Source organism: Danio rerio, chromosome 23, assembly GCF_052040795.2.
Source record: "Danio rerio strain M-AB ecotype USA chromosome 23, GRCz13ab, whole genome shotgun sequence".
NCBI lineage: Eukaryota > Metazoa > Chordata > Actinopteri > Cypriniformes > Danionidae > Danio > Danio rerio.
Window position 1 is genome coordinate 5,267,501 of NC_141043.1, and position 22,197 is coordinate 5,289,697.

The 22,197-nt window shown below is 36.3% G+C and overlaps 2 protein-coding genes and 1 long non-coding RNA gene across 8 annotated transcripts in view; 1 reads left to right on the forward strand and 2 right to left on the reverse strand.

The window, feature by feature from the left end:
* Positions 1-1,290, reverse strand: part of pnpla1 (patatin-like phospholipase domain containing 1) — a 21,911-nt gene extending 20,621 nt beyond the window's left edge. For both annotated transcript variants that reach the window (XR_015523078.1, XM_087306481.1), the window contains exon 1: positions 912-1,290. Coding sequence is in view for 1 of the 2 variants with exons in the window: in XM_087306481.1 (XP_087162607.1) it covers positions 912-1,116 (205 nt within the window). In the remaining variant the exon portion in view is untranslated. The remainder of the gene's footprint in view (positions 1-911) is intronic.
* A 3,476-nt stretch (positions 1,291-4,766) lies between these two features.
* Positions 4,767-21,548, reverse strand: etv7 (ETS variant transcription factor 7). 5 transcript variants are annotated; one of them, XM_087304864.1, is made up of 10 exons: positions 21,001-21,548; positions 19,036-19,162; positions 15,332-15,496; positions 15,139-15,246; positions 13,619-13,642; positions 13,412-13,489; positions 11,033-11,197; positions 10,463-10,605; positions 6,454-6,554; positions 4,767-5,499 (listed from the first exon to the last, which is right to left on the reverse strand). In XM_087304864.1, exons 1-10 carry the CDS (start codon positions 21,034-21,036, stop codon positions 5,316-5,318), a joined length of 1,131 nt encoding a protein of 376 aa, XP_087160990.1. In that variant the 5' UTR covers positions 21,037-21,548; the 3' UTR covers positions 4,767-5,315.
* LOC147838145 (uncharacterized) overlaps positions 9,228-22,197 on the forward strand; it is a 138,683-nt gene continuing 125,713 nt past the window's right edge. Inside the window, exon 1 of the long non-coding RNA XR_015523105.1 lies at positions 9,228-9,486. This is a non-coding gene — a long non-coding RNA (uncharacterized LOC147838145). The remainder of the gene's footprint in view (positions 9,487-22,197) is intronic.

Here is a 22,197-nt window from a genome sequence, read left to right on the forward strand (position 1 = left end):
TAGGAAATAAAAATTAGCTCCAGTGACCAGCATTCTTCAAAATATCTTCTTTTGTGTTCAACAGAAGAAAGGAACTCAAGTTCTGAACAAGTGAAGGAGAGTAAATAATGAGAGATTGAACTATCACTTTAAAGCAATCAATTGACTTTTCTTTATAAAACGTTAGTAAACCCCTCTCATTTTAATCAGTTACTTTACTTTAAAAAAAAGTCAATAAACCTGTTACAATAAAAATTGAGTAAGTTAACTATATGCATAAGTATAAACATAATTTAAGTAAACTTCTTACAGCAGATTTACTCACCCAAAAATGTATTCACTATTTACTCCTCAAATTGCTAAATAAAAACTATATGATTTTGTGTACACTGATGAACGCAAATATATATATATATATATATATATATATATATATATATATATATATATATATATATATATATATATATAAATACATATATATATATATATATATATATATATATATATATATATATATATAAATATATATATATATATATATATATATATATATATATATATATATATATATATATATATATATATATAAATATATATATAAATATATATATATATATATATATATATATATATATATATATATATATATATATATATATATATATATATATATATATATATATTAAATAAAGGTTATTATTATTTTTTTTTTTTTACCATTTACTCCCATCGCAGGAAAAAAAAAAAACTTCACTTTGGCAGTCAATTACAGGTTTTCAGTGATTTTCTAGATGTTTTCATTTGTATTGAATAGAAACTCATAAATTGTTAGAAGCAAGCAATATTTGAAGACTTCATGGCAGACTTTTCAATTGTGGGTGAACTAGGCTATCAGTGAAACGATCAATGAATGTGATTATACAGCTTACCTAGATCTGACCCACAGACCACAGCTGCAGCGACGAGGGATCCAGCAGATGCACCATAGACTCGTGGAGCTCCATGCAGGATCCAAGCTGCATTGTCCAAAAGACTCTGCGCAGCACCGAGCTGGTATGTTGCTAGAAACCCAGATCCACAAAAAGACACAGAGAGGTTGTCATTTTTTGATAGAAAGCATATCGGTGCTGACATGTCTTAAATGATCTCTTCGCTTTCTGATAGTGTAGGTTCTTCAGCACTGAAAGTCAGATTTGAGATGATCAGCTTCAGTGCAGCACATTAAAACAGACCGTCATGGTGTTGTTAATCCAGAAAGAACCCAGAAAACCACACAAGTCCCTCCTTTCCTAGTAGAACACTGTGAATGAATGATGAAGAACTATGATGAATCAAATTCTCAAATCAATTTTTCGCTCATGACGTTTGGAAGAGGCCCTGTTGTTCAGCATGTGTGTCTGTGTGAAACGTTCACAGGCTTTCTGAGGTAAAGGTCTGCATCACTGTCTCCAGAGCAGTCATATGAATTGGTTTGACATTTAGAAAACATCATGACTAGATTAATATAGACACAAGCTTCACCAAAAACTGATTATAATCAAAGAGGAGAACACTGTGAACTCTTTAACATTGGATCCAAAAGCTATTTTATTTTTTCTAAAATAAAAACAGCCTGATCTCACGAGAAAACGTAAGTATTTTACGTTTTGCCAGTTTAGTGGCTAATTCGTACAAATTCGTACGATTTCAGTCGTACTAAATGATACGATTTTAAAAAGGAGGCGTGGCACCTAACCCCACCCCTAACCCCAACCGTCATTGGGGGAAAAGCAAATCGTACTAAATTGTACGAATTAGATCGTACGAATTCATACGAATTAGCCACTAAATGAAAAAGTTACTAATTGCCATGAGATTGTGTTGAAATAAAAATATAATATATTTTTAGATGTATTGGTTGGAAAAAATAGCTTAACACACAGTTTGAAAGGAGAAACTTGAACTCATGTATTCACTCATTTTCTTTTCGGCTTAATCCTTTTTTAATCTGGGGTCGCCACAGCGGAATGAACCGCCCAATTACCCAGCATGTGTTTTACGCCCTTCCAGCTGCAACCTATCACTGGGAAACATCCATACGCTCCCTTTCACACACATGCACTACGGACAGTTTAGCTTACCCAATTCATAGCATGTCTTTGGACTTGTGGAGGAAACCGGAGCACCTGGACGAAACCCTCACGCCAACATGGAGAGAACATCCAAACTCCTCACAGAAATGCCAACTGACCCAGCCAAGGCTCAAACCAGCGACCTTCTTGCTGTGAAGCCACCGTGACGCTCTAAACTTGAACCTTTGTTATTATTAACTACTAAAAAATGTTATACAATTATAATCTTTTACAGTAGATCCAGATTTTAGAAACACATTAGTGAGGAGGGGAATTCAAATAAGCTTGTTTTGCTTTGTTTTCTTAATTGATTTTTTTTCTTAATTGATTGTCTGGCCTTCTTAAATTTAAAATAGAAACACATCAATCATGCTAGAGTATAGATGTGCTGCACACACATACATACATCTGTAGTCTATGTGTTTGAAAAGTTTAAGTTGAACCTTTTAACCATACATCCCCGCCCCACCCTAAAAAATATATATATATATAATAATTTTTGATGCTTAAATAAATTGCTAAAATGTTGTAATGTGGTCACACTTTACAATAAGGTTCATTAGTTAATGTTAATTAATGTATTTACTAAGATGGACAAACAATTAACAAAACATGTACTACTGTATGTGTTCATGTTAGTAACGTTAGTTAATGAAAATAGAGTAGTTCATTATTAGTTCATGTTAACTCATGGTGCATTAACTAATGTTAACAAGCATGGACTTGGATGTTAATAATGCATTAGTAAATGTTCAATTATGATTAATAAATGCTGTACATGTGTTGTTCATCATTAGTTCATGTTAGTAAATGCATTAACTAATGAACCTTATTGTAAAGCGTTACCTGTAATGTTTAGTGCCATGTAAAAGGGTCCTTTTGTATTTCACTTCAGTTGGAACAAAAATTGGTCACATTTAATATTGATTGTCTGTTTGCTGAATTTAAGTTACATTGCAACTAATTCTCAATAGATTATAGGTTGACAGTTAGGTTGGGGTTAGTATAAGTTGACATGTACTTGTTTCTTATAGTCAGTTAAATGTCTGTTGAAGGAGCAGTATCAAAACATTAAGCAGACAGTCTACTAATACTCAAATGGACCCTCAAAATAAAGTATTACCCAAAAAATGTATACATTTTTAAGATTCTCTTGATTTTACCTGTTTATTTAAAGAGCACCCATGGTGAAAAATCTACTTTTCAAGCTGTTTGGACACATATGTGTAGGTATAGCGCATAGACCGTCATATTGGGGTGATATAAACACACCCAGTATTTATTTTTTTTTCAATTTAACAACATAAAAACGGTGGACCAATTGGAGTGGATTTTAGATCGACCGCAACGTGACAGGAGTGCATTGCCCACTCCCACCAATATTGATTGACATGTGTGCATTACCATATTCGCAGTTTACCATTTTCAGCGTGTGAGTCAAAGCGATGTCACCAAAGGAACAGCCTTGCTCTATTTTTAGATGTAAGGCTCATTGGGCTCAACACAAGATTAACATTCACCACATAATCGCTCTCATCGGAGCCATTGTTTGTAACTTTAGGTGGGTTTGCAAACATGTGTACTTTTCATTGCGTGTACCTTAAACTTCAGCCGTTTGCATTTCTCACGGTTACAAAAGCTCCCTGTGATCTTAACTAGGTGCAGCTGGAAAGTGCGAGCACGCTGCCTCACCTGCACGTCCCTCCATCGGAAATAAAATAACGAACTTGCCTGCAGTTCGCACACCAGAAGCGCCGCTAGCATTTTAGAAATCAAAACATAAATTTCTGTCAGGGTACACACAACGGCGCTTCAAGTCCGCGGCGCCCAGCCACGACTCAGGACACTTCATATTTCTGCCGCGCCACAGAGCGCCATCTGAATAATTTCATTTTAAATAACATGCGAACGTGCGGCTCTGAGCAGCGCATCCGGTGCCTCATTTAAAGTTAATTCAGTGTGCGTGGTTATTAGTCTCTGTGTCCAAGCTTGGCACTTTAAACTAGCACACAGCTGACTGTAAAACTATACAAAGACACAAATGGTTTCGTACTCTCTGCTTGGTCTGTGTCCGAGCCGTACATATACGGCTGAATGGTGGTCCTCTCACTCATGTTGCTTCTCTCTGTCTGCCTGTCTGTTGCCAAACACAAAGCGGGGGGCTCTTGGCTCCTCCCCCTTGTTACATTGGGCGGGAAGTCAAAACTAACTTTCATGTGAAGCAACACACCCCTAAAACAGCGAGCTGTGTACACGCCCCCAACATAACACTTTTAACACATCATGATAAACAAATCTGAACTGTGTTTTGAACTGAACCTAAACTGGCACACTCAGAACAACCATAATATTAATATTAAATCTTTAAAAAGCGTGAAACTAGGTGCCCTTTACATTTTTTTTTTCATATTTTTAACCAGTATATCAGTTTCTGTGTACTAATATTGGCACAGGGATCTTAAGCTTTTTGTTAGATTCGTTCCAGTGTTGGCTTTTGTACTGACTAACATAATGTATATACTGAAATATATCAATGTGAAAAATCCTATAAAAATATATTAAATTAAAAGAGAGATCTGTGAGAAGTGTAGTCATTTATGCTGAGAACTGTATATCATGCATCTAGATTTTATCAGATGTCATGAAATCATTGCACTTCAAAGTACACAATCATTTGTCATATGGGATTTTTCATTTATTTAAACTACTGTAGGAAATATTCAAAAATTACTGAAAGACTTTACTTATAAAAAAATCCTTAAGCAGTTATACACATTTCAATGAGCATATTTTACACAGTTGAAAGATTAATCAATTAATTAACTCATTGATTTTACTATACAGATTACTATTATTTGATTAATGTTCAATATATATGTGAATGATGCAGTGCAGTTCTCAGATCTCGAAAATTTACATTGCACAGTTTTACAACCTGAGAAAACGTTTCATATTGTCTCCAAACATCATGAAAATCAGTGGAATTAGTGTCATAAACATTTAACACAACCCCACAACTACTAATGACATAGTTCTACCCTGAGTCAAACCTGTGCTGTGTTTAGTCCTCTTAAAATATTACTGAGTACATCTCAGAAATCTTTGGGGCTGTAGATAGCAGTCTGTAGTTCACATTGTTCCATATTTGGGGTTTCCACAAGCTTAAAGGTCAGGTTAATTAGTTACTTAGGCTGATTCTGGATCAGAATGAAGTAGTTAGTGTCATGGAATTGGTGATATGCAGAAGTTGTGATCAGAGCTGGGGCTCAGGGTAGTAGGAGTCGATGCAGGGGACACTTCCAGAGCTTCTTCTCTGTAGTCCGGAGACACAGGGCTGTCTGGAGACTCAGGCACTTCTGCACGGTCTGACCTGCCTTGTATTATTTCCTCAGGGGTCTTCAGGAACCTGAAGCGCACAGAGTAAGAAGACTGAAATCACAGAAGCAGTGATAGAACAGTATGTGGTCTGGGTATTTTGCCATTTCAGATAATCATGCAGTACATGCCAACAGTTTTAGCTCCCTCTTGTGTAAGTTCAGAAACCCTACATATAAAAACTTGTCAATAAAAATACTTTTTTTCTAAAATATATTTCCATTTAATTAATGAATGCATATGTTTTCATTGTAAAACAACAGTAAAGTGTTTAAACTACACCTGTTCAAACGCTCATTAAATATAACCTGTCAATCACACAACAGTCATATAATGGATTAGGTGTGTAGATGTGGTCGGGATAATTTGTAAAAGGCCAAACAGTATCAGAATAAGGAAGAAAGAGGATTTATAGTAAGCTACTTTGAATGTGGCATGATTGTTTGAGACAGAAAATATAAATCAGTGAATGAAAATGCTTTGTTTATGTCAAAAGAGATTCACCAGACTGGGGTGCGTTTCCCAAAACCATCGTTAGCCAACTAAGGTTGCAAGTTTCGTCATTAAAAACATAGTTTGTTGATTTGCCATTTCCCAAATCCGTCACTCAAACAAACATTTGCAAACTTTGTCGCAAACTTGAGCACTCGCAACTACAGCTCTGGAGCTGTAGTTAGAAACATAGTTCCTGGCTGTGATCTATTCCCACTTATCCCCCCTATGCCCTATTCATTTAGAACATTCTAACATTCAAAGTTGGAATTATTAAAAATAAAAAAGCATTAAGGTCATCTGTCTTAGGTGTCATTTGCTTTCAAACTATTTTTACAGTGCAGTTTTAGCAATCTTCATGTTTACAATTGTGCTTCCTTCGCAGTGCACTTTAAAAACCTTGATGTCACTTTTGGCAAATATTTGGCACAGTTAGCTCTGGCTGATGTGGCTGTGAGCCTAAAGCGGCCCAGAGGAGATATGGCAGACTCACCGAAACAGCAGCCTCTGGCCGGTCTCTTTCTTGATGATATTGAGCTTGTAGTAATGACGAAGAGCTCTAGACATTTTCTCATAGGTCATGTTTGCTCTGTTCTGCAACAAAACTTAAAGAAATAAGAACATGCGCACACACACACACACACCAATACACTGATCACTCGCAAAACTCAACTTACTGAAATCAGCTGTTTACATGCAAACCTATAACCTATCACTGCCACTAAACCATGTTTAGACTCAAAATCAAATTAATGTATTTCCCAGTAGGTTTGATAAATTTAATAATTTGTTTATGCTGCTTGGCTAACTAGTTTTTTTTTTTTTTTTTCGATGTTCTGACATATTCTTATTAGCTGTGATTTGGTCACCATTTAATTAATCTTTAGTTCTGAAGCACTTTTACAATGTTGATTGTGTCAAATAATAATAATAATAATAATAATAATAATAATAATAATTCCTTACATTTATATAGCGCTTTTCTGGGCACTCAAATCGCTTTACACAATGGGGGGGGGATCTCCTCATCCACCACCAGTGTGCAGCATCCACCTGGATGACGCGACGACAGCCATTTTGCGCCAGACTTGCACCACACATCAGCTGATTGGTGGAGAGGAGACAGAGTGATGAAGCCAATTGGAATATGTGGATAGTTAGGAGGCCATGATGGACAGAGGCCAGATATGGCCAGGATGCCGGGGTTAAACCCCTACTCTTTTTTGAAGGACATCCTGGGATTTTTAACAACCACATAGAGTCAGGACCTCGGTTTAACGTCTCATTCGAGAGACGGCACTCACTGAGCAGTATAGCGTCCCCGTCACTATACTGGGGCATTAGGACCCACACAGCCGCAGGTTGGGCGCCCCCTACTGGTCTCACTTCCGGCAACATCCTAGCTTTCCCATGTGGTCTCCCATCCAGGTACTGACCGGACGCAGCCCTGCTTAGCTTCAGTGGGCGACCATGTGAGAGTTGCAGAGAGCTAGCTGCCGGCACTGATGAAATGTAAGTATTTTACGTTTTGTCAGTTTAGTGGCTACTTCGAAAGTAAGAAAGTGTACGATTAAAAAGGAGGAGTGGCACCCAACCCCACCCCTAACCCCAACCATCATTGGGTGATGAGCAAATCGTACACAGTTGTACGAATTAGATCGTACGAATTCATACGAATAAGCCACTAAATCAAAAAGTTGCGAATTGCTGTGAGATTGCATTGGTCAAATCAGCTTAACGTAGATGATATTCTAGTAAATTGGAACTGCTTCCTAAAATTACTTATACACCTGGTTTTAGTGCCGTTACAGTATGTTCTGCCTGTGTTGTCCTGCTGGTTTGCTTTGTGTTCTGCGTACCCATGTGTCATGGTTTCCCCTGTTATTTCTGTGAGTAATTCATGGTCTCTACCTTATCAGCCTATTAGCCATAGAATTAATGTTTCTTCATTTGAGTTCTTGTCACTGTAGTTAACCCTGAGTTTGTTTTTGTCCGAGTTTTGTTTTGATTAACAAATGGTAAAACTGTATAAGGATCCACCATCATATTTTCAAGCTTGCTTTACAATTCTTAGGCCCACTTTTTATTAAGTGGCCTTAATTACTATATGTACTTTCTGCAAATGAATCATTTAGTACAATGCACTTGTTATGTACAGTCTATAAATGTTTTGAATTGTACTAAAGTAAAGACCAATCATACACCCAGTGCAATATGGCAATTTGTACTGCACAGCTGTACTACTGTACATGGCCAACCAATGGGCACATGCAACAAGGTCTGGTTGAAAGGGTAACAAAACACCAAAACACATGTTTTGAGCTGTTGACAGTCGTATATGTGCCCCACACTGCTAAAAAAAACACTATTAGGACACATATATTTCACTAAAAAGTGAAAATTGGTTGTTTTTGAGTTATTTCGAGCAAATTTGTACTTCCAGTTTGAAATGAATTTTTGAAGCTGCGTCACGACCATGAGATCTTAGCGTGTATTTCAGCGTGTAGACTAGACGTCTGTACCTGCGAGTGCCTTATTACGTCTCTGAGTGTGCTGGATTCACTCATGAGTAAGACTTGGTTCAAACCAATCAGCGCGCTCCATTGTGTATGTGGTGCAACCTCATTAATATGTATGATAGCTTTGAAGACTGTTGTTACCTTTTATAGTGTTCAGACGGCAAAGAGACGCCACGTTTTGTTACCAAGCGGGAGAACATGAATTGTTTGGAGTTACGGGTCGTCAGTGTTGCGTTTATAATTTGCTGAAATTATGGATTTGTTTTCATTTTTCTGCTATGAGAGCGCAGCTGGACTCACGTGTGGATTTCTGACACATGTCAGAAATACGTGTCTGAGGAACATTTTTTACCCGAGAGCTTTTCTCATCTTGAAACGTTGAAATCCGGATTAGCCGTTCATCTCCTTTTTAATAAAGACACGGCCCCAGTTGTTGTTGATTGTCCTGTCTCTACAGATTTGGTAAGTGAGCGACCAGTGGTAAAGTCATTTCGTGTATCGTCAGCAGTACTCTTTCAATTTTTAAAGACAAATCAGTCTAAATGATTTCTAAGTTAATAAAGTTTACAGTACATCAATTTCACTACAATATTATAGTCTGAAAGATTCGCTGTAAATGCGGCACTTCAAGTGTAAACATAAAAACACCATAATCAAACTATTACTGTCGTGTAGGATTTTTGCCGCATTTTGTGACAGGAATAACACACACAGCATTCTGACACTACCTACCAAGTGCATCCAAGTTACCGAGAAATGCTAAAGGTTATTTTCTCTTATTCGCCGTGAAGTATCAAACACTGCATGAAAAATACACTTACAGCAATTCCTCGTATTAAATATCTCGTTTGTCACGAGGGGCATGAATGAATTCCTGAATGAAAGAGCCAAACTGCAGTTAACTATTTAATAATTTGGCAAATAATTTGATTACTGATGTCCATGTAAACACAGTCACTGTCTTTGTCCTCTGTGTCTGTGTGTTTGTTTTGCCTCTGTGTAAATCAGTGCGTGCTCACACCAACACTCTGAGCTGGACACGCCCACTTTCCTGACTTTTTCCAAAGTAAAAAGTCAGGAGGTGTGAAAAAACCCTGCTGAAACAAGAGGGTTTAAAGACCAAACAACGCAAAAAAATTAGATTTATAACGACTTTATATTAACATATATACACTGTAAATATTCATAAATTTTAGTCAAAACTTTTGAAGATTTAAAAATCCTGGCTGAATGCATTTTATGGGGGCAGTCTCTCAATCTTCAATTCTCAGCTGAAGTGCCCATGGGCAAGGCACCTAACTCCTACTTGCTCTGGAAACGATAGTAGGAAATATGCAGAAATATGCAGAAGGAGTTTTAATTTTTCAGTAACCTGGGTCAAACGCTTCCGGTGAACTGGAGCCAGCGGTTTTAAGCTCTGTTTTCTTTAAAAATCAACTTTCACTGCCTGATGGATACGTAATATGTACAAGAAGCACTTCATGAAAAAAATTTCTACGCCATATCTTTAAAATATGAACATTTATTTTTCTCCAGTATTTTCAATGGAGTGTCTGCGCTCGCCTGCTGTTCCTGACAGGCACTTGCATGTAAACAGCTTTTCATCTCGTTTTACATTTGACCAATTTAATAAATTCTAGAGTCTATTTAACCGAATGTATTTTAATGACATTACAACATCGATGCTGTAAAAGGAACCGCATAAAATTGATTAGTCATATTAATCGTTCACTGGAAGTTTATCGGTATGGGAAGCAACACAACAGTAGCTCTGCATATATCCTACTGTCCACTACCCTGGAAATATGCTCACAGCAGTTGTGTGCTCCTCACTCCAAAGTCTATGTGCACTTGGATGGGTCAAAAGCAGAGGACTAATTTCATGTAAAACCCACTTATCAGTATTGTTGGCCTATCAACCATAAATGGGGTGATGGTGAATGTGAATGCACACTTGTTGAGCTGCTTGTACTGTTTTAGTACCTTGTGGTTTCCCCAGAGTCGTGCCAGTCCGTTGGGATCCACAACTCTGAAGATCATGTCGTTTGGATCTTCCCAGCGTATGAAGGCTTCATATCTGCTGTCAGACAGCAGCTGGTACACATAGTCCCATAAGAGCTTACAGTCTAATGAACAGACAGAATGGTCAGAATGATGTTCCTTCCTATGTTATAATAGTAAACAAACACTAAGACAAAATCTATTGGCCAAAAAACAAACAAACTGTTTTTGTTAACTGAAATAAAATGAAAATTTCACAACAATTTAAAAACAGCAACTAAACTAACATTAGTCACTTACAAACTAACTGAAATAAAATAATAATTAGCAAACATAAGAATCATTTTCAGAATTAATTAGCACCAGAGGTGAGTAGAGTATCCAAAATCTATACTCAAAGAAAAGTACAAGTACTTGTGGAAATGTCTATTCAAGTAAAAGCAACAATCGTAAAAGTTACTCGAGTAAGAGTCTGATGAAAAGTAAGAGATTGAAAAGTAATAAATTATACAATAATCTGTTGTTAGTTTCTGAAACAGTATGCATGAGCACCTGGAATTCTTCCTGTGGCCTCAGAGGGTTGTGTGTTTTTGGCAGGTCTTTCAGGTTTATTGGACAGGTTGAGAGGCTCCTCTGTACTGGAAACAGTTATAGCCTGTCTGCTTTTGTCAGGAGATATCTGTGGCATTTTTTCTTTGAGCGAATGATGGAAAATCTCTGCGAAACATGAAAGAACGAACAGTCATAAAAGTGATATTTACATAATAGCAAATCATAAACTCATCCATATATAATATTGGTAATGCTTAATCAGGACTGTATCTTTACTATAGATACTGTATGACCATTTTATTTTCATTGCAACAGAGGCTATCTACACTGCATGCAGCAAATCACCCACTACAAATTATTAATCCATTGCGTCAGCTCATCATGACCTCACTGTGTTTCAGTTTACTATTGCTTAAAGTTTCCCCTTTAACAAAAATCTGGGTATATCTAGGCATTAGGGGAGTAACAGCTCACAATAATCAATATCAATGGTCAATGGTTCGGTTCGATTCGATATCACACAGTGGTGTCAAGGTTTGGTATGTTTTCGATACAGCAAAAAAAGAAAAAAGCCAGAGAATTTCTCTGATATTAATTTACCGGCCCTATTATTAGTAAACAATATTAACTGTGCTGTGTTCTCATGAATGGTGTCTGGTATTGCACAGATGATATTGACATATAGCTTATTATTTTCATGCGTCAATAGCAGTACCGGTCTTTTAATGAGCTGCAATATTAGTTTCCTCAGCACTTCAGTGAATGCATGCTCTTTAGCGATGGTGAACAGTATCACGATTGACAGCATCATGATGATTAAATAAAGGATTAAATAACGTTTAAACATCTTGTGCTTAAAATGTGGAGATTCAGTGGCAAACGCTGTTAATTGAAAACACTTACCGAACTATAAACACTGGAAGTCTTTTATCCACTTTTCGAAAAGTGTAAATGCTGGATTGACATTCATTACATAATCACTAATCAGATGTGCCATTATTTGTAACTTTAGGTGGTTTCTGAAACTAAATCTGTCAGTGTTGTTTTCATTCTGTCGTATCTAGACCTTTACGTTTTTGCGGCTGTAGCTCCCTGTGATTGACGGCTGATAATGACCAATCCATTCGTGTTTGGTCTAGCGCAGTGGGCCAACAAGAAGAGCTTGAAGGCGGGGCAAGCATTGCAGGCTTTGTTTACTGCAAGTTGACAGGTCAACTGTTTTAAACCATTTTAAACCATTTAAGCCACAGAGCTGCTTTTGCCATTTTTAGTAGCAAAGATGCTTAATGAATGCCTCCTAATTCCGCGTACGTGGTGAACATTTTGCTGTGAAAACTGGACGCACGACATCAATTTTATGCACTCCCAAATATATTTTGACGTTGCATAGATAAAATTTCAGGCGCATTTGCGACCAAAACTGTCATGCAATTTCCAGCTAGTGTAGCGTTTGCCTTACTGAAGTAGTGTTTGGAGGTGGGCGGGGAAGGCAGCATGTTGCCTGTCATGTTTTTTGGGATGCATTGTTGAGCCTTGTTGCACTGAAAACATTATATTTTGTACACTCATTCTCTTTTATCTTCTTAGATATCAGTCTGAATCATTCGGTTTGTAATGCGTACCGAACCGAAAGTCTCGTACCGAACCGTTTAATACGAATCGTTACACCCTTAATATATATATATATATATATATATATATATATATATATATATATATATATATATATATATATATATATATATATAATTTTTAGATAATTAAATTTTTTCTCCTATTTATACATTTGGGATCAAGTGCAAACACTAAAATGTATTAATTTGGACATCATAAACTAAAAGTTTATTTTGTGGTTTGTGAACTTAACCTGGGCTTATAATTTCCCAGGTTCCTTACCTATAAAAGTACTGTGTTACGTAATAATGTAGTATATACATGGATTAAGGTTATTTTCAGGGGTAAGTTTAAGGATAGTGTCTTGTTATCCCCAAGGTTATGTAATGACTATGACAAGTACATTGTATGTACATGCAAAAAGTAAAATAAAGTCTACACAATATTGTGCAATCAAATGTTTGCAAAAGGGTCTTTATTATTGATAATTTGACCCTAATCATGATTTGAATGAAAAATAATTCAAGTCCTGGCATTGTTTTTCAATATTTTTCTTTTTTTTTTTTTAATTAAAATGTATATTTGTTATAAAACATTATCACAAACTCAATCAATTTTCACAATTAACCTTTAAATATTTCATTAAGTACTCTCCAAATTTATGTCTACAGTATGTCTTATATTTAATCAAAATTGGTCCTTGAGATCTTTTTCCAGTGTTTAGATTTCAGGATCTATTGGATAAAGCAAATACATTTAAAATACCTGTTTGCATGTCTTGTGGATGCTCAGGGTCAGCAAACAAGTGTGTTCTGTCCTGCATCTGAGCTGTGCTGCATCCAGCTGAAACCGCCCGAGAATTTGGGTTCACAGGACACACAGGAACACTTTTGTTAGAGGGAACATAAGGACCTGCAAAACCAATTATTGCTGTAAATGCTGTTTATAGTTGTAAGTGAAAAGCAAATTAACCTTTCGTGTAAATCAGAAACCAGCCTGAAACAAAAATAAACAAATATGAAAATAAAACATGATGTAATATTGTTTGAATAGAGGTCTAAGCCACACCTATTGCAACCATTCTAGTTTTGCAACCAGGAAAATCCCTCTTTCACAAATGAATGGCTGCTATTTAACCCCTTGCTAAACAAATAAAGTATATCCGTGTTTGTCAGTCAAAGTCAATACAGCACATAACTAATATAAGATGTTCAGATTAAACATGTTTTTGTTTTTTTCTTTCTTTTTAAAACTCAGAAGCATGGATTAAAAACAGCATCTCATTTCCATCAGCTGTGTGTTTGCTACAAGCTTCAACAAGTCATTGCATTCATTCTCTGGCACTTGATAATGTAGGAAGTCAGATACATATGAAAATGGCTGCAATACAACAACAAAAGCACAGCTTCTTTCAGCAAATCGAAACCTCGATAATCATTTCAATAATTTAGAGAAAACAAGATGGATGGATGGATGGATGGTCCATGTGATAGGTAGGTAGTTAGATAGATAGATAGATAGATAGATAGATAGATAGATAGATAGATAGATAGATAGATAGATAGATAGATAGATAGATAGATAGATAGATAGATAGATAGATAGATAGATGATAGATAGATAGATAGATAGATAGATAGATAGATAGATAGATAGATAGATAGATAGATAGATAGATAGATAGATAGATAGATAGATAGATAGATAGACACACAGATAGATAGATAGATAGATAGATAGATAGATAGATAGATAGATAGATAGATAGATAGATAGATAGATAGATAGATAGATAGATAGATAGATAGATAGATAGATAGATAGATAGATAGATAGATAGATAGATAGACACACAGATAGATAGATAGATAGATAGATAGATAGATAGATAGATAGATAGATAGATAGATAGATAGATAGATAGATAGATAGATAGATAGATAGATAGATAGATAGATAGATAGATAGATAGATAGATAGATAGATAGATAGATAGACACACAGATAGATAGATAGATAGATAGATAGATAGATAGATAGATAGATAGATAGATAGATAGATAGATAGATAGATAGATGATAGATAGATAGATAGATAGATAGATAGATAGATAGATAGATAGATAGATAGATAGATAGATGATAGATAGATAGATAGATAGATAGATAGATAGATAGATAGATAGATAGATAGATGATAGAAAGATAGATAGATAGATAGATAGATAGATAGATAGATAGATAGATAGATAGATAGATAGATAGATAGATAGATAGATAGATAGATAGATAGATAGATAGATAGATAGATAGATAGATAGATAGATAGATAGATAGATAGATAGATAGATAGATAGATAGATAGATAGATAGATAGATAGATAGATAGATAGATAGATAGATAGATAGATAGATAGATAGATAGATAGATAGATAGATAGATAGATAGATAGATAGATAGATAGATAGATAGATAGATAGATAGAGATCACCTGTGGTGGTCTCGTGTGAGATCTGTGTGCCGGAGCTGGATGATGGACTGAAGATGGCACATCTCCTTTGCTGCTTCACATGTTGAAGGAGTTCATACAGAACATCACCTGTTCCGGTAGAGAGTGCATGCTTATTATAAATTGGTTTGGACAAGTCTAATTACTGCAACTTAGTAAAGTTAATGTGACACACCAGAGCTGGGGCAGCGGAGACGAAAGTCCTCTTTGGTGAGGAGGCACAGTGCTTTTCCATTCATCTCGAATCCCTGGTGGTCTGCACGCCGCAGAGAGTACTCCCTCTGAGCCCAGCGCAGCCACAGATTCACATCCTCCTTATTCCACAAAGAAGGATTGATGCCTGCACATTATTTTCATCTTTATGTGAGAAACACTGTATATTCTTAACAGTTTTTAAAGGGTTAGTAAACCAAAAATAATTATGCTTCTGAACACAAGTTAAGATATTTTAGATGAAATCCGAGAGCTCTCTCATCCTCTATAGACAACAAAAGTCTAGAAAAGGAACTAAAAACATTGTCAAAATAGTCCATGTGACATCAGGTGTTTAACAGTTCAAAACAGCTCACCAAAGTCAACTTTTTCGAGACATTGCTCGCTGCAGAGCAATTTGAGCAGAGATGAGCTCCAGAGAGGGGGAGCTTGAGCTCTCTCTCCTCCTCCTATAAGCTGTTTTAATGCGTACACCCACCCCTAACCCCAACCCCCAGTGACATCCCTCATAGAAAAAGTGCAAGCAAGGAAGAGCGGGAGCTCAAGCTCCCCCTCGCTGGAGCTCAGCTCTGCCCAAATGGTTCTGCAGTGAGCATTACTTAACTTTTAGGGGGAGTTTGTTTTTAAAACACATTTGGTTTACCATTGGTCTGTGATGGATAATCAATCAGTGGGAGTATACAGCAGTGCAGGTTGGAGTGTTCAAAAAAAGTCAACCCAGGCTCATTATTGATACGTACCCCTATATACATTTCTGGAGAGCGCGAAATACGTTTTTTTGTTTTTTGCAGTTTTTGTTTTCATGAATCCACCAGAAGCCGCTGTGTACACTTTTTCAGATCTCCAAATTTTCTCGCAAGTGCCATTTGCGCCTGCTCTTCTCATAGAAATCCACCAGAAGCCGTTGTCGACTGACTGAGTAGTTTGTGTATGTGTTAACATGTTCTCCCAGAGTTGGCTTGGGTTCACTGACTGACTGACCGATTCTCCTCCACCCATCCCCTTCCCTAAACATTTACATTTAGTCATTTAGCAGACGCTTTTATCCAAAGTGACTTACAAATGAGTTTGTAAGGGTAAACCCAACCGATAGTATTTTCTAAAGGCACAAATTAACCTGCCCACCATCTTTCCTAAACCCAACCAGCAGTGTTTTCAAAAGCAGTCAGAAAAAGAAAATCCCTTATGGCTGCCTTATTTTTACAACATGTTCAGATCTTACCACATTCTTGTCCTGTTATTACTTTCTGGAACCATTCTTTGCTGGACTTGAACCCAATCACGGTCATCTCTGTGTCCAGTTCACTGACATACATAGCTAGCCAGTAGGCAAAACGTTAACAGCGGTAAAGCTGTCAACGTGGAGGTAAGCGGTCAGCTGGTATCAAGAAACTAAACAGAAGCCATCATACCACCCCATAGTGTTCACTTTAAAGACAAAATGCAGCTCTGGCTACATACATCGTGCTCTCCAGCAATGTATACGGAGGTATGCTTTAACAATGAGCCTGTGTTGAATAAAGTATATAGTCAGTATCCATTTTCTTTTTTTTTAATTACGAAAATTATCATTTTAAATCACTTGTTTACATTGATGGATGAGCATTCCTGACAAAAAGCTTGTGTTCGTGTGCATGGAAATGTACTATCCACCCTCCCTATTAGATTTGATCTAATCCGTGTCCTGAAACACCCCCTCTCTCCTGCTTTCACTTCTCATACTGACAGATGGAGCGATTAGTTTGTGAATGATGAACGACTCCTTCACTAGCCGACAATAATACAAGTTTCTGGCACCGCAGCATATTGTCATATTTCTTTTGCATTGCTTGCTTATTTTATTAAACAAAACTAGAATAAGCCGAGTGTTTAGTGCGAGTTGGTGCTACTTTGTCTTACGGTGAATGTAGAAGTGACTGTATTAGTATCATTAAAGCTACCTGTTTAGAATTAAAGTTCATAACACAAAAATATAATAAAACAAAATGTTACCTATGAAATGTTTTGCCTGTGTGCTTTGTTTTCTTTGTTTGCTCTTTACTACACCCATAGACAGCGCTAAATTCCAGCATCTTCATGTAGTAACACTGTCTTGACTAGTGCGGTTGAATGACATTTGTCCTGGGAGCACTGTACAAATGTGGCAGCGCTATTGACGCATGCTCAGGGTCCCTATGTATTATCTAATGTATATATCTATGCTGGGCCAGAGCAAGCTGAACTGCCGCTCTAGGCAGAGGACGATCATGCCGACCTCAACCCCAATGTGAAAACGAAAGTGATCGGTTATGATAATGAAGTGAGGTGTCGAGGACCTCTTTTCCAGCGCAGTATGCGCGGATATAACTGAGGACGCGCGGGTGCTGAGAAAGGGAGGGAGGTGTCACGGACACTGCGCTCTCTATTCTGCTGCCCTATGCGCGGATATAACTGAGGACGCTTGGGTGCTGATGGAGGTGTCGCTGACACCGCCCTCTCTATTCTGTCGTCTATGCGCGAATATATTTGAGGACGCGGGTGGTGAGGGAGGTGTCGCGGACATAACTGAGGACGCGGGTGGTAAGGGAGGTGTCGCAGATGCCGCCCTCTCTATACTGCCGCCCTAGGCGACCGCCTAGGTCGCCTCTATGGACGCGCCGGCCCTGTATCTATGAGAGTGGCGACGTAGTAGTGGCGCAAAAGGTAGCGCTGTCGCCTCACAGCAAGAAAGTCGCTAGGTCGCTGCTTCGAACCTCGGCTCAGATGGCGTTTCTTTGAGGAGTTTGCATGTTCTCCCTGCGTTTGCGTGGGTTTCCTCCGGGTGCTCCGGTTTCCCCCACAGTCCAAAGACATGCAGTACAGGTGAATTGGGTGGGCTAAATTGTCCATAGTGTATGAGTGTGTGGATGTTTCCCAGAGATGGGTTGCAGCTGGAAGGGCATCTGCTGCGTAAAAACCTGCTGGATAAGTTGGCGGTTTATTCCGCTGTGGCGACCCCGGATTAATAAAGGGACTAAGCCGACAAGAAAACGAATGAATAAATGTCTCTCTATGAGAGGGACACACAGGGAGAGAAACCTGAGAGGGAAGCTATAAATGCCCTGGCATTACTTTCGTTTTTGCTTTGCTATACCAATAAAAGTGCTTGTTTCTTATCCTCAGTTGCCAACCTTGCCTTCTTCACATAATTTAAACTATGTTGCAAACACACTCAAATATGAATATATTCTTTTAAAAACAAGTTCCAAAAAGCTTGTTTTTACAGTGATGCCAGGAGAACTATTTCTGGTTCCCAAAAACCCATTAGTGTTACTTTATACTTCCTGGTCTAAACATTTATTTCGTAATAGGGCTAAAAAGGATGTCTTTATACCATAAAAAAAGTTTCCATGGAAAAATTAGCGCTGATAAAAAACCTTTCCTTTAAAAGTGTATAGGGATCAATATTTACTGGTGTACATTATGAGCTGTGTGAAGTGAATAAATAACATGTGAAAATCCCTTTAGAGTATCTGGCAGCTGATCAGTGTGCAGCTTGGACATTCTTCTAAGCATCTGCCTTAGAAGACAATGTTTAGAATGATGTTAAAAAATTAAGTTTAAGTGATTTTGTCCTCTTATGTATGTCATTGTGGTCTGTATGCTTTAAATGTGATCACAGTAGAGTTTTGTTTAGAAGGAACGTACGTAATCGTCCTGGCAGTTTGCACAGTTCTTCAGGCACCGCCTCAGAGACGGAGGAAGGTTCATTCTGAGGGTCGGGCAGAGTTGTGGAGCAGACTGAAGAATTGTTCCCATTACAGCCATGCTGAAGCTTGGAAGAATGATTTGGAATTAAATATTTAACAATGTATATCTTTTCAAAAAGCTATGTATCAATAATATGCATTTATGGACCATTCTTCAACTATGAGCACTTTAAGCCTTGTGAAGTTAAATAAAAAAAACTCAAAATTTATGTAACATCACCTCATAAGTTTAAACAGTTTGTCTAGTTTTAAGATCTGTAAGAGGACAAACTTAGATAAGAAGAGAAACATTTGTTTCCATCATGAACTGAATAAATGTCAATTCCACAACATCTCAATTTACAGCTTATTTCAAAATTAAATGAATTATAGCAGTCAAACATTGTCTAAGATCATTTTTGTATCTAGTTTAACCAATCTTTCCACAATATATATAATAATTATACATTTGTCAATGAAATAAATTAGTTGTATGCTGAATTGTACACCTGTCACACTCTAAAATTTAATATTAATTTGGTTAAGAGCTTATTAGAAAGTTTTTATAAGAGAGTTTTTATATTAAATAGAACATTGTGAATACACTTTTAATGAGAAAAATTATATATATAATATAAATATAATATATATATTTATATATATATATATATATATATATATATATATATATATATATATATATATATATATATATATATATATATATATATATATTTTTTTTTTTTTTTTTTTTTATGTGTGTGGTAATGGAAATGACAGTGGTGGAAATGACATTTCTACAGTTTATTGTAAAAAAATTTAAAAAAGGTTCACCGGTTAGCTTTGAATCGATACTAGCCTTTAATGTATACATAAAACTCTTATTTACCTTCATTTTGTTTGGTTTTAAAAAACATCTTCGAAGGTACAACATGTTTGGAAATTACTTACAATAAACGTATTTCCTTATCAAGCAACATTGATAATAAAGTGTTGTTGATAAAAAATTTAAATCCCTTCCATCTTGAACATGTTCTCAGATGGCATCATTCATTTTCATAGAAACCACCTAAATAATCTTTCACACAAACTGTTTAAAGCGACATTACAGTGTTGTGGTGGAAATGACACTGATACTGTGCGACAGCTATATTTTGTATAAAAAAAAATATTGATAATAGTCTCACATTAATAACTATAAAATATTTAAATTATTTCACTAGCGCTTAATTAAGATACATTAATAGATAAATGTTATTTTAAGATGTTATTTTTATTGTTGAATTTTAAAACTTTGGGTGTGCGACAAGATGAAAACAGTGATTTTTACATCTAAAAGAAGGTTGAATAATATGAAAAAAGTATAATAGAAAGGTAGTAATTTTTTTAGGTAGATTTTATTGTTAGTTTGACAAAGAACGAGAAATTTGAATATATATATATATATATATATATATATATATATATATATATATATATATATATATATATATATATATATATATATATATTGGATATATCAAAGGATATAAAAGTGGCTGTAGTTGAAAAATTACCCTTATATGAATAAAGCAGAAACTACAATGTCTCAGTTCGATCTCAATAAACAGTAAAAGTGAAAGTAAATTTGAGACAGTTTTTATTTTCAGTTTTGCATTGCTTAAGCTGTGAATAAAACAAAATTGCTTTAAAATTTGCACTGATATTTTTTAATGTTTTGTGATGACATCTGAGAGTTACTTTAAATAAAAACATGGATGTCATTTCTTTGTTTTGTGTGATTTTTAAGTTACTGAAGACATATTGCTTGTATATTGAGAAACTAATAAAAGCATTCACTATACTATTTAAAATGTTTTTCTAGTAGCCCACCGCATACTGTACTTTCCCAGTGAGCTTGTTGTGTATCTACCAGATAACTTACCTTTATTAAAGGTGGCGGTGAAGAGGCGTCACTCATGTTCTTTAACCTTGACTTGACACACTCTTCTAAAAAATGCGCTACGATAGTATTTGCCGATTATAATGTCAGTGAATGGTCAAAAGATACACTAAATAAATACATGTAGAGTAGTGAAAAGTCGTAATCTTGCGCAGCGGACTTATTGCTTTTCTTAAGCGCCTGCAATATACAGAATCCTTCCGGGAAATGAAAACGAAAGAGAACGGATATCTGCCAGACTGTGTGCACTAATCTCTCAAACACTGCAGGGAGAGATCGAGTATGACTCTCAAGCGGCTTGTCTGGTGTTTCATGAAAGCCCAGAAAGATTGAATGAATTGAATGCGAGGGAAAGAAGACATTTTTTATTAAGCTTTAAACTGAAAACGATCAGAGGAAACTGTTTCTTAAATGTCTACAGTAAAGTGTGAAAACAATAGTTTGCCTGTTTTAAGCGTTATATACACTGTCTTGTTAAATGTAGGTTAAGGAGCGTTTGCAAGATACAGTATATTGTAATATGGCGCCCCTGAGGGCTTTTCTAACTACATAATATGAATGGAGTATGGCTTAAAAAAATAAATAAAATAAAATAAAATAAAAAAAATTATTATTGTTATTATTATTCATTCATTTTCTTGTCGGCTTAGTCCCTTTATTAATCCTGGGTCGCCACAGCGGAATGAACCGCCAACTTATCCAGCAAGTTTTTACGCAGCGGATGCCCTTCCAGCCGCAACCCATCTCTGGGAAACATCCACACACATATTCACACACACACTCATACAGTACGGACAATTTAGCCTGCCCAATTCACCTGTACCACATGTCTTTAGGACTGTAGGGAATCCGGAGCACCCGGAGGAAACCCACGCGAAGGCAGGGAGAACATGCAAACTCCACACAGAAACGCCAACTGAGCCGAGGTTTGACCCAGCGACCTTCTTGCTGTGAGGCGACAGCACTACCTACTGCGCCACTACCTCGCCTATTATTATTTTGGTAACACTTTGCAATAAGGTTCATTAGTTAATGCACTTACTAACATGAAATAATCATGAACAACACATGTACAGCATATATTAATAATAATTTAACATTTACTAATGCATTATTAACATCCAAGTCCATGCTTGTTAGCAATAAAGGAAAATCTAAATTGATATTAAACTTAATTTC